This window comes from Arvicanthis niloticus, chromosome 3, assembly GCF_011762505.2.
Source record: "Arvicanthis niloticus isolate mArvNil1 chromosome 3, mArvNil1.pat.X, whole genome shotgun sequence".
Classification (NCBI taxonomy): Eukaryota; Metazoa; Chordata; class Mammalia; order Rodentia; family Muridae; genus Arvicanthis; species Arvicanthis niloticus.
In genome coordinates this window covers 17,761,238-17,774,220 of record NC_047660.1, presented here as the reverse complement: position 1 = coordinate 17,774,220, position 12,983 = coordinate 17,761,238, and the positions used below count along the sequence as shown (strand labels likewise).

The 12,983-nt window shown below is 36.1% G+C and overlaps 1 protein-coding gene across 11 annotated transcripts in view; it reads right to left on the bottom strand.

The window, feature by feature from the left end:
- The window catches only part of Rbm26 (RNA binding motif protein 26), a 71,855-nt gene that overhangs the window by 41,350 nt on the left and 17,522 nt on the right, over positions 1–12,983 (bottom strand). For 6 of the 11 annotated variants that reach the window (XM_076930591.1, XM_076930592.1, XM_034497120.2 and 3 more), the window contains exons 2-9: positions 12,352–12,470; positions 11,702–11,838; positions 7,286–7,374; positions 5,811–6,028; positions 4,694–4,954; positions 3,688–3,927; positions 3,109–3,249; positions 2,632–2,787 (exon numbers count right to left, since the gene is read on the bottom strand). In XM_076930591.1, coding sequence (XP_076786706.1) covers positions 2,632–2,787; positions 3,109–3,249; positions 3,688–3,927; positions 4,694–4,954; positions 5,811–6,028; positions 7,286–7,374; positions 11,702–11,838; positions 12,352–12,470 — 1,361 coding nt within the window. The remainder of the gene's footprint in view (positions 1–2,631; positions 2,788–3,108; positions 3,250–3,687; positions 3,928–4,693; positions 4,955–5,810; positions 6,029–7,285; positions 7,375–11,701; positions 11,839–12,351; positions 12,471–12,983) is intronic. The other 5 variants (XM_076930594.1, XM_034497123.2, XM_076930596.1 and 2 more) reach the window with 1 other exon arrangement.

Here is a 12,983-nt window from a genome sequence, read left to right as displayed (position 1 = left end):
GAGGATCCAGTATTGATAGTACAACAGGAGCCAGAAGCCTCAAACCACCCCAATGACACCACTGCAAAGAACATTTAGAAGTGAGGATGTGTGAACAAAAGATACCAGACACAATGTGACTTGCTACAACTTCCATGGACTTTTTTTGTTGTTGCTTTTTATATTTTATTTTGGGGGGAGGTTGCAAGGACAAGGGCAGATATGAAGAGATGGAGAGATGAGTGGGGTTGGGGTGCATGGTGTGAAATTCACAAAAAAAAAATGAAAAGTTTAAAAAAAATTGTGAGGGGAAAAAGGTCATTTATTAGAATTCCATAGTCTAAATGTAATTTATTTATTTTAATGTTTTATTTAATGATTGCCCCATACTAAGATTTAAGATATAAAGCATAAAAAATTAGCACAAAGTCTAATTATCAAATAATATCCCATGATAAACTAATGCCATGTTCAGACTACCAGAAATGTATAATTACATAATTTACACTGTAGCTTTTTATGCATCTGTCATAATCTAGAACAAGAAATCTGAAACCTAAAATGGGGACAGATAAGAACATAGAGGGATGAAAAGAAGACTAAAAAGAGACCTGGCATTTACCATTTAAGTAGGTTCCTAAATCAGCTAACAAATTAAAAGCAAAGTTATTAGGTAAAATGTATGTCTAAAGTATCACACAAAAATATATACAATGTATCTGAATGCTATTAAAATAATCATTGCACAATAAAGACACTATGAGAAAAGACATTCCTATTTCTAAGTAAGTGCACATTTATTTCTCTACAGGAAGCACTTCTGGCAACATTATTCACAAAGCTGAAATTACCATAATGCAAATGAATATGTGGTAAAATTTACATACAAAGGATTTGATCTTTCTTCCTTCTCTCAATCATAACTAGAAATCAGTCTGATACTGGACTGGGTTTATTACTGTGTAATAGAAATATTACACAGTAGCAGAAAACAGTTATGCCAATCCAAAAAAGCAAAGCATTAGTGAAGTAGGAGTTACCAGTAAAAGCAGGGAATACTAATAAGACTTTTTTTAAAAACTGGGGTGGACAATTAAAAGGGGGTACTACTCTTATTACAGATTAACCAGAGTTCAGTCTCCATTACCTACATCAGGCAGCTCAGAAACTCCCATTAACCCTAGCACCAGAGGAATTATTAGCCTCTGGCTGCCTGCTTGGGCACTCTCACAAACACTCATCCCCCACAGAAATACATAATTAAAAATATGTATTTTTTTTTCTAATTGCTAAAGTGACCCAAAGTAAGAAAGGTTTTTGTAAACTAACCAGTATGAGAGAGAAATTCAGAGAATGAATAAACATTACAAACAACTATAATCTTGAAGTGCTACTTTCCCATTATAGGCAATGTGTATGCCTCACATATAGAAGAAACTAAAACAGAAACCTTTTTTTCCTACTACATAGATGATAATTATTAGATTACCTTAGGGAAAATTTAAAAGCGTACTGGAAAGAATACATATGAAGAGATTCTGTGATACCTCAAAGAGGGTATAAATTTAAATTAGAATGTTCCTTACACCCTGCTACAACATGCTTTTCAAATTTATAAGGAAGATATTCAGAATCTGACAGATTCTAATATATAACAATAAAAAAAATTATAAGTAATTCTAAATTTACTAATCCACAATGGGCACTGTTATTTGAATTGGACATTTATACGCAACTAAATAGTCTTAATGTTTCTAGTCTCTCTAAAGACAGCAGGAAGAAAAAATGGGATGCAAAGTAGTTTCAAATGGCATGATTAAGAATAAAAGACCTATTTTGCCTAACAATCTTCCATCTTTCATCAAAATCTGTACCTGTAACTGCTACACTGTTTCAAACTAATGGGAACTCTAGCCATAGTTTGATGCTAGTAATGCCCTGGCTCACTCTAAACTTTAGTTTTTAACAATTTAGCTAAAAAGGCTGTCTTTCCTAGACTTTAAAAGACGAGTCAATTACTAGCCCCTATTTCATTTTACTTACAAAATACGTGTCAAATTTTAAGATCTCAGGAATACAAAAAAGTTGCCTACAGAGCTTAAGTTTTAAAAAAGCTCATTAACCAAGATAGGACAGTCTTTAAGAATATTATCATTTCTTTCATCCGTCATTCTCAATCTTCCTAATACTGTGTCCCTTTAACGCACTTCCCTATGTTGTGATATTCCATAATCATTTAAAATTATTTTGCTGCTACCACATAACAGTAGGGCTTTTGGTTTTTTTTTTTACTGTTATGAATTGTAATGTAAATATTTTTTGGAGACAGGGGTTTACCAAAGGGGTCATGACCCACAGGTTGATTACCAGTTTTAAGTGAAGTAGTAAGAGCACAAATAAAATAAAATGCATGAAACAAGTTATCTAAGAAATACATGGTATCAGAGAATTTCATAAATATGGTACTCATGACAGACTAAATAATCAAGTGGGTAAGATCATCATCCTTTCTTTATGCTTTCCTCCTTTTTCTATTTTTTGGTTTATTTTGATAAAGATCAATTCAGAGCTTTGTGCATGATAAGCAAACATTCTACTACTGAACGACACCCCATCCTGCTTTTGTGAAAATAAAAAGAGTGATCATAATACCTCTAGGTGGTAAATCCATGTCCCCTGATGTTAGTCCTATCAAGTTAGGCCTTTGTGCATGGACTCTGTGTCTATACATAGGTCTGGAAGTGTTTGTTATGCTTGGGGCTTCAGGATTGTAGCCATCTGTATCATATGTATCTGGTAACACAAAAACTGTAATTAAACAACAATTATAAAAAACCATTTGGTGACTTTTAAACATTGATAATAGAAAAAGTAAACAATATAATTTATTATTAATAAACAACATACAACATGTTGTAAATATATAGTAATTCTATAAAAACAAAAAAACAAAACCAATAGAAGTCTTCCAAAATATCCTAACTGAATGATTTAGTATTTATTCATCAAGTCCACCTTTCACTGTATACTTTTAGTGAGAAATGTTGTCCCTTATTTTTAACTCACTAGGTATTTTAAAGCTCTGTTCTAAAACTGCATTATGAAATTCAGAGGGGGCCAAAACTGCACCTGCAGTAAAAAGAGAGGGCGGAGCAGGAGGAGGCTGGTGATGAATGCCAGTTGTTACCACAGTAGGAACAGAGCTGGTTGCAGAGTTAGGTGGTGCATCCATGCCAGATGGCTGCAAAGGAGGAAGTGGAGGAGGTGGTCCTGTCAAAACCAAAGAATAAGAAATATCATCTGAAAGCAAATAAACGAAATAAATTATTATATATTCAAACTTGATATTCTTTTATCAAGCTAAAATGTTTTCTACAAAGAGCAAGCTCTTACAAGTAAGTTAGCTTTTTTATGGTAAATATTCTTTTAAATCTATTACAAAACATGTTTGATGTAAACTAGGAAGGACTAAAGACAAGGGGCTTATTATCATAATGTATACAATTCACAGGCTTTTATAAATCACAGTAACTAGTTTACTAACAGCTGAGTCATGCATGATATTGCAAATAGCAGTACACTTGGTTCCTACCAGGCATGTATAGGCCTACTTTACAAATTGTTTAAAAACATGAGCATGAAATTATTAATTTTACAAAAAGACTATGGGTGAACAAATAAAGTTAGGAAACAACTCTATCTTCTGACCTGTGACAGGAGGCAGACTGGGTGGTAATGGACCTGGAGGTGGCACAGGGGGTCTGAGATTCCCAGGTGGGGGAGTAAGAATTGGAGGAGGTGGAGGCAATCCAGGAGGCGGTGGTCCTTCAACAACAGGAGGCTGTGCTGGGAAAGGCAGCATGCCTGGCAAATTCACATCTTCTACAACTACTGGGTCACTTCCATGATCAAAAGGACACATGTCTCCTCTCATACAAAACCCCTTTTCTGTAAGTAAAGTATCATTAGAAATAAATGCAAAAAGCTCTAGAAATATAAACTATCTCTGAGCTAACAAATGATATAAAAAATAAGATTATTTTTAGTATTAGGTAAAATAATTTACATTTTTACAAGAGCTCTCTTCAACCTTAATAATATAAGCTATTATCAACTAATATTCTTTACACAATAAAAAAGAAAATTGAAATATGCATACTCATAAGTAAAATATCCATACTTATATTAAAGTAAAATAACAAACATGTAACTTTTGGGAAATATGCTTCCTTATATAATACACCAATTACTTACCTATCTCATTTAATACTAAAATCATACTGCAACTATGATTTCAGTATTAACCATAATCTTTTATAGTAAATCCTTAAACATCTTTGATTCTCTTTGAAAAAAGAATCTTACATGGGTCCTAAATATATTTCAATAATCACTGATTTCTAAAGAATGATTTAATTGAAAATACTTAAGTGAACAGATTCTTTGAAAAGTAACTCAGATGATATTGACTCTTATTTGATCCAACAATATTATAAATACAACCTAAAGTGTTAATAGCAGAGGAAGATGATATTACAGAATTCACAAAGTAATCTCTTTCCAGTATCATAGATAAACTCCTTATAATTAATTACACAAACTAAACAAATACTTTAGGCAGAAGCTTATACAAAATATATATGTACAAAACACACACACACAAAATTAGGCAAAATTACACGAAAATACATCATACAAGAGTTAAGTGACTTACCATCATAATCTCTACACCGTTTCTTTGGCATTGGTGGCCTTACATAAGAGTTGTGATCTACTTGGTCTTCGTGAAATTCAGACCAACTTTCGGTAGTGTTATTACCATGATGAGTAGGAGCAATTACAGTAATGGTGCTGCTCAAAGTAGGTACAGGATAGTGGCCAGATGAAATACTGGATACTGACGAGACTGGTGTATAATTATTCTCTAATGGATCTGTTCTATCCAGGTCATATTTAGGTTTCACCAAGTCCCTTTCTGCAATAAAATATAAATAACTTATAAAACTATTTCTTAAAAGGAAAAAAATATCAGGTATAAAGAGAGCAATAGTTTTTGCTAAACACAGAAAACAGTCTAAACTTTGCACAAACATTCTCCTTTTAAATGTCACTTAATAGCTCACTGATCAAAATTCAGAAAATAAGTGACTGTGAAGTCACTCCGTCCTTTCTGGAACAGTTATATCACAGCCGTGCTCCACAAGATTCAAGAACACTGGAAGAGGAGGCAGAAAGACTGGAGGAGTCAACATTCAGAGAGACTGTTAAGAGCCAAAGCTAAGGGAAGGCTGATGAAGACTGTTGCCTGCACAGGGTAAGTCCACTGCAGTCATAAACTTGCAGCCTGCGAGTCACGGCAGCATAGAGAGAGGAGGACTCAGGAGCAGGCCCCTGCTGCTGACTGCTGCAGGAGCAGGGAGTATTAGTTTACTTCAGTAAGTATGGCCTATGTTATGTTGGCTGTATCGATTCATGCACATATAACGTGGTACAACCAGAGCTACATAGTGAGACCACGTCTTGAAAATAAATTAATTAATTAATTAATTAAATCTTTAAAAGAAAGCATTCACAGAAGCAAGAGGAGCATGTCTTTAATCCCAGTACTCAGGAGGCAAAAGTGTGCAAATCTCTGGATGTTTGAGTATACCCTGGTGTGTACAGCTAGTTCTAGGACAGCCTGACTACACATTGAGGACCTATCTCCAAAAGAAAGAAAAAAAAGGCATTCTCAAAAATAATAAGAAACATAAAAGGCAATACATTAAGCAGTACAGAAGGTTTTCTCAGTAAAGAACTGCAACCAAATCACAAGCACGTGGATGACCAACCCCTGCTTCGCGTCCTGCTCCTGCTCCTTGTCCTGCTTCTATCTCTATCCCTGTCACGAAGCCTCTCTTTACTCCAGCTTCGACTTCGACTCCTGCTGTAGCTGCGACTTCTCCCACGCCTTCTGTTATACCGGTCTCTGTAGGAATCCCTTCGAGGAGGGTTTCGATCATAATCTCTTTTTCGAGAACGATCATCTTTTTTCCTCTCATCACGGCTTCTAAAAAATATATAACATTTGTATGAATAATGCCAAAATAAATATAAAAGCCCCCAAACATGTAAGCTGCGTGACTATCATAAAGACAAAGGCATCTCCAAAACTCAGAACCTGAGTTTACTTATAATCTAAAAGCTATTAAAAAGAAAATCAAACTTATCTCTTAATTCTTAAGTGTCATGTACAGTATCTATACAACTATGTATCTACACATACAGACACCTACACATATCTTATTACAAATAGTTTATAAATTCAATCACATTTGCAAGTATCACCTGTATCATACTCTGAACACCTTGGAAGCATAATGGGAAAAATTATTCACTCACACTAAAAGGAAACTTCAAGCCCCCACCCCTACAACAACAACAAAAACTCAAAAAACAAAGGCCTAACATTTGCCAGGTTGTTAACACATGTTTAATATTATATTGTTATTATTTGAGACAGAGTCTTACTGAATAGCCCAGATTGGCCTGCAGCCCAAGGCTGGTCTTTAACCCAGAGATCCACTGCCTCTGCCTCCTGAGTGCTAGGATTAAAAACGGTTGCTACCATGTCTAGCCCTATTTTTATTATTACTATCATATACTCATTACTTATTTTCATATACTGTGTTTACGTATAAACATGTACATATATTTACTACATACTCTTAACTTACTGGAATTATATTATTCTTTTCTGACTTGAATACGGACATTCTTCTCTTCCCTCCTCCCCAAACATTCCTTCTAGAGTCATTATTTGAAGTAGTAACACTTTATATCTCCAATACTTTGTCTTATAAATAAATGACATACTCTATAATGTAATAAATGAATCTTGATAAGTTATAAAAAGAAAAAGCACAAAATAAAATTTCTCACCAAGAGGCACTGTATCTGAAGTTAGGAAAAGCAGTAATAATAGCAATTACTATAAGAAGCTCTGTTCTAAGAATCACTCCCAGCATATATATCACAACTAGATGTTCTTGGGACAAAGGACCTAGCTCTACTTCCCTAGAGCAGTAAGAGCAGCAGAGCTGGGTGTGATGGTGGAATGTGCCGCGATGTGACCCTAGCACTCAGGAGGCAGAGGCAGGATTTGCCAGAAGTTGTATGCTACTAACTAGCAAGGTCCTGTCTCCACGCACCTCAACCCCAAAATCCAAAAGAACAAAGCAAATGTAAATATTACTTGTTCCTTTGGAAAATACAGTCAGTCTAAATAATAAAAACTAAAATATTTAAGAATGTCACAACACATCACCTATTATCTCTGTAACGGGAGCTTGACTGGGGAGGACTGTGATTCAACCTTCTGGAAAACTTCTTCTCTCGCTCCTCCTCCTTTGTGAGCTAATATAAAAAAAATTAGACAACTTTACCAACAGCAATTCTCTGTTATGTTACTATTTCAGTTAATATTAAGCTTTTCCAGTTAATATTAAGCTTAATTTATAACAGACACAAAATTATATCACAAATATTCAAACAAAATTAATTTTTCTGCCAAATACAATCCTTTAGCTGTAACTGGTAAACATAAAATGAATAATAAAGTCATAAATCCTTACTTTAGATAATACTAACAAGAAGATATTTTAAGTAAATGTCTTTGTTTTTACATATAAAAACCAATTTTACTCCTTGTTTCGAAAGTCTAACATACATTCGCACTTTTTGTTTTCTGGATTTGGTCTCACATCATAGAACAGGAAACATATTAGTACTAATCAAGTGATTTAAAAAAAGAGAGAATACACAAGAAAATATACAAAATCAACCAGTTCTGTCTTTTTAGAGCATCATGTCAGCTGCATACTATTTCGTAGAGGCCTCTATTCATGTTTTATAGCTACTAAAAAGCAACTACAAGGATATGCCTTTAGTCACTGTTATACTATCCAAATTTTATTTTCCACAATACTGATTCCATAGGAGAATAATATGTCATTAGAAATAACTTAGAAGTGAAACAAATTCAAGATATTGTTAACAGATTCTATAAATATGTCAGGGCTTTGAAGGTGTATTTTAAGTAAGAACATAAGGAAATTCTGATGCAAACAAGCTACATATCCAATTTTATGTCAGCCTTCCTTCCTAGCATCTACTTTAAAAAAAAAAAAAAAAAAAAGGCCATAGGCATAAAATATACCTCATATGAATTAATGGCCGGAGCCCTCAGGACACAGGAACTGAGGAGCAGCCTGAGACAGGATCCTTCTGGTATCCATCTGTGCCAAAGCCAACCCTGTGCCACAGCTCTCCATACCCAAATCCCACCAGGAGAGAGCTGGTCTCCCAGGAGTGCTGATACACCTGTGAGCACAGGTGAGACCACCACTTCTGTTCAAATTCCTGGCCCAACAGGGACCCGCCCAGAGCCAACAGGACACAAGGAAGCAAGGAACAGCCAGGGACAGTATCATTCCAGTTTCCATCTGAGCCCCAAAGCTGACCCTGTGCCACAGCTCTCCATACTCAAATTCCTCCCAGAGAGAACTGGTCTCCCAGGAGTGCTGACACACAGGCTTGCAGGAGGAACAAGCCACAGTCAGAGACAGCAAGACCAGCTAACACCAGAGATAACCAGATAGCTAGAGGCAAGAGCAAGAACATAAGCAACAGAAACCAAGGCTACTTGGCATCATCAGAACCCAGTTCTCCCACAACAAGCCCTGGATACCTCAACACACCAGAAAAGCAAGATTCTAATTTAAAATCACATCTCGTGATGATGATAGAGGACTTTAAGGACATAAATAACTCCCTTAAAGAAATACAGGAGAACACCACTAAACAGGTAGAAGCCCTTAAAGAGGAAACACAAAAATCCCTTTAAAAATTACAAGAAAACACAACCAAACAGTTGAAGGAATTGAACAAAACCATCCAGGACCTAAAAATGAAAATAGAAACAATAAAGAAATCACAAAGGGAGGCAACCCTGGAGACAGAAAACCTAGGAAAGAGATCAGGAGTCATAGATGGAAGCATCACAAACAAAATACATGAGATAGAAGAGAGAAATCTCAGGTGCAGAAGATATCATAGAAAACATTGGTACAACTGTCAAAGAAAATGCAAGAAGCTCCTAACCCAAAAAACATCCAGGAAATCCAGGACACAATGAACAGTACAAACCTAAGGATAATAGGAACAGAAGAGAGTGAAGATATTCCCAACTTAAAGGGCCAGTAAATATCTTCAACAAAATTATAGAAGAAAACTTCCCTAACCTAAAGAAAGAGAAACCCATAAACATACAAGAGGCCTACAGAACTCCAAAACCAGATTAGACCAGAAAAGAAATTCCTCCCTCCCATCACATAACAGTCAAAATACCAAATGCACAAAACAAAGAAAGAATATTAAAAGCATTAAGGGAAAAAAAGTCAAGTAACATATAAAGACAGACCTATCAGAATTACACCAGAGTTCTCACTAGAAACTCTAAAAATCCTGAACAGATGTCATACAGACCCTAAGAAAACACAAATGCCAGCCCAGGCTACAAAACTCTCAATTAACATAGATAGAGAAACCAAGCTATTTCGTGACAAAACCAAATTTACACAGTATCTTTCCACAAACTCAGCCCTACAAAGGATAAGAGATGGAAAACTCCAACACAAGGAGGAAAACTACACCCTAGAAAAAGCAAGAAAGTAATCTTCTTTCAACAAACCCAAAAGAAGATAGCAACACAAACATAATTCCACCATTAACAACAAAAATAACAGGAAGCAACAATCACTGTTCCTTAACATCAATGAACTCAATTCCCCAATAAAAAGACATAGACTAACAGACTGGATACATAAATAGGACCCAGCATTTTGTTGCATACAGGAAACACACCTCAGTGACAAAGACAGACACTACCTCAGAGTAAAAGGCAATTTTCCAAGCAAATGGTCCCAAGAAACAAGCTAGCATAGCCATTCTAATATTGAGTAAAATCGACTTTCAACTAAAAGTTATCAAAAAAAGACAAGGAAGGACACTTTATACGCATCAAAGGAAAATCTACCAAGAAACCAACGATACAACTCATGGACCACATGAAGCTCAAGAGGAAGGAAGACCAAAGAGAGGATGCTTCAGTCCTACTTAGAAGGGGAAACAAAATAATCAAGGGAAGTAGAGGGTGGGAGGGACTTGGGAGGAAGAGAAGAGGGGAGGAAAAAAAAGAGGGGAAAAAATCAGGTATGGGAGGAAATGAACAGGAAATTGAACAGAGGAGAATGGGAGATGTAGCAATGGGAGATGGGGAACTGGGGATAGCAACCAGAAAGTCCCAGATGCCAGGAAAGCAAGAGCCTCCCAGGACCCCACAGGGATGACATTAGCTGAAATAACCCATAAAAGGGAAGGAGAACCTGTCAAGACCATATCCAGAGGTTAGGCAAGGCTCCTGGTTGAGGGACGGGGCCACCCACCCGTCTCCAAAATTTTAATCCAGAATTGCTCCTGTCTAAAGGAAATACAGGGACAAAGAGTGGAGGAGAGGCTGAAGGAAAAAAGACCATCCATAGACTGCCCCATCTGGGGATCCATCCCATATGCACATACCAAACCCAGACACTATTATGAATGCCAAGAAGTACTTGCTGACAGGAGCTTGATACAGCTGTCTCCTGAGAGACTCTGCCAGACCCTGATCAATACAGATGTGGATGCTCACAGCCAATCATTGGACTGAGCACAGGGACCCCAATAAAGGAGTTAGGGGAAGGACTGAAGGAGCTGAAGGGGCCTTATCTGGCATCAATGGAGAGGTCCTTGGTCCTATGAAGGCTTAATGTCCCAGTGTAGAGGAATCCTAGGGTGGGGAGGGAGGGGTGGGTGGGTGGATGGGGAGCACCCTCATAGAAGCAGGGTAAAAGGGGAATAGGATAGGGGGTTTGCTGAGGAGAAACCGGGAAAGGGGATAATGTTCAAAATGTAAATAAACTATCCAATTTAAAATTCAAAAAAATTGTGGTGAACTTTTCACCATGTGGTCATGTATTCTGAAAGAGGTATAAGTGCTAAAGACAAAGAGAGGCGAAAGCCCTTATCCCCTTTTTTCTTAAAAGACTGTGATTCCCCTTTACTTAATCCCAGGCTGTTTTATGATGAGATGCTAAACAGTTTCTTGCCTCAGAAGAACTCTGAAGACAGGTCAGCTACTGAAGCAATGTGACTTAGACTTAAGGTAAGTAAATGTTTTATTATTACACAGCAATCCTAAATATCTCGTCAGACCAAGTCTTACCCCCACGAATGCTCTTCCGCCTCCACCACCTTAAGAAAAAACAAATAAGAAAGAACTGGCAGGGCTGGCCCCCAGCAACCAAGTCTCTAACGTCTTCCTTAAAATAAACATTGCTGCTACAACTCATTTCAAGGGAATTAAGCACATTCCATGTGACCCCACTGAATCTAGACATTTGCACTTGCTTTCCACCAGATTTCCTCTCTTACACCATTTTTCTTTGTTAACTTTTAATTCTTTTGCATTAATAAATCATAGCCATGATTGTAACTAAATTCTGAGTTCAATAAGTACTCCTAGAAAAGTCCCTGAACTTACAAACAGGTATTTAGGACACCTAATAGAAAATTTTAGAAAAAAACTCAACTGATTATTTCTTCTGTGAACTTAAGGAACCAACACAGTATAACAAATTCTCACCTCTTCTTTTTTTATATCTTTTTCTTGGTGCTGAAGAAAGTCTACCTTCAGGCTTCCTGACGATGGCTGCTCTGGAGGAGGTAGATAACTCTTTGTATTCACGGCATCAAAAAGTTTTTCAACAAATATTTGTGTCTCTAAAAATAAAACCAAAGATTCACAGATCAAAAGATGTTTAATAAGATCTTAATTGCCCAATTCTATCCATTAAGCTTCTCAACACCCTGACCAGTAGCTTGTCAATCAGCATATATTGGTACAAGTTTCATGATAATCATTCATCACTCAAGTTTCAAGAGTAGAATGACAAAACCTGCCAATCAGCTGCTTCCATCCAAGACTACTCTGACACACAGCACACACAATAGACACAAATACTAGCCATTATCTAAATGTGGGAAAAGTACAACACACAAAAGTTGAAAACACGTCCTATACAACATTCTAAGTTTCTTTAGCACTGTCTTAAATAGCTGATCACTTTCTTAGTACATTAATATATATTACAAAATGAGCACAAAACATTGAGGAAGCAAGCTATATATATAAAATCAGGAATGTGTATTCAACTTTGTTACAACTAGAGGTTTAATTTTTTCAATAGTCTGCATATAACTTACTCAAATAATATTTTAAACCAAAGGTATTACCTTTCTGAAGAAATACATCGAGCTGATCAATACATAGCGCCTTTAATTCTTTTTCACTTTTGTCTTTCTTTACCAGAGCCAAAACATATTTTGCTAGGGCTGATGGATCAGCATCACAGCTAAAGGAAAAAAAAATAATGCTGAGTAAAACTTGGCAATAAATGACTTCATGATCTATAACTGAGTTAAAATTTGTAAAATACAATACATAATTAATATATGTAAAAACACTAGTTCATAAAAGGCCCTGGTGAATATATTTTTCCTTATGTTACTATATTTTAAAAGTTCTATCTCTTCTTAAAATTGTATCACTGGGGCTGGTTTCAGAAATGGATTAGTGGTTAAGAGCACTTGTTCTTACAGTTCCTGGATCAGTTCCCATTATTCATCTGAAGACTTGTAACTGTCTAGAATCCCAGCTCAAAAGGATCTGATACCCTCTTCTGATCTCCAAGGTCAGCAGGCATGCATGTGGTACACATATACACAAATACAGACAAAACACTCTATACAGTAAGTATATATATATGTGTGTGTGTGTGTGTGTGTATACATACACATATAAAAAAAAAAAAAAACTCCCAAATATAAAACCACCGAAAAGATTGTCTAAAAACTGGCTCAAATGT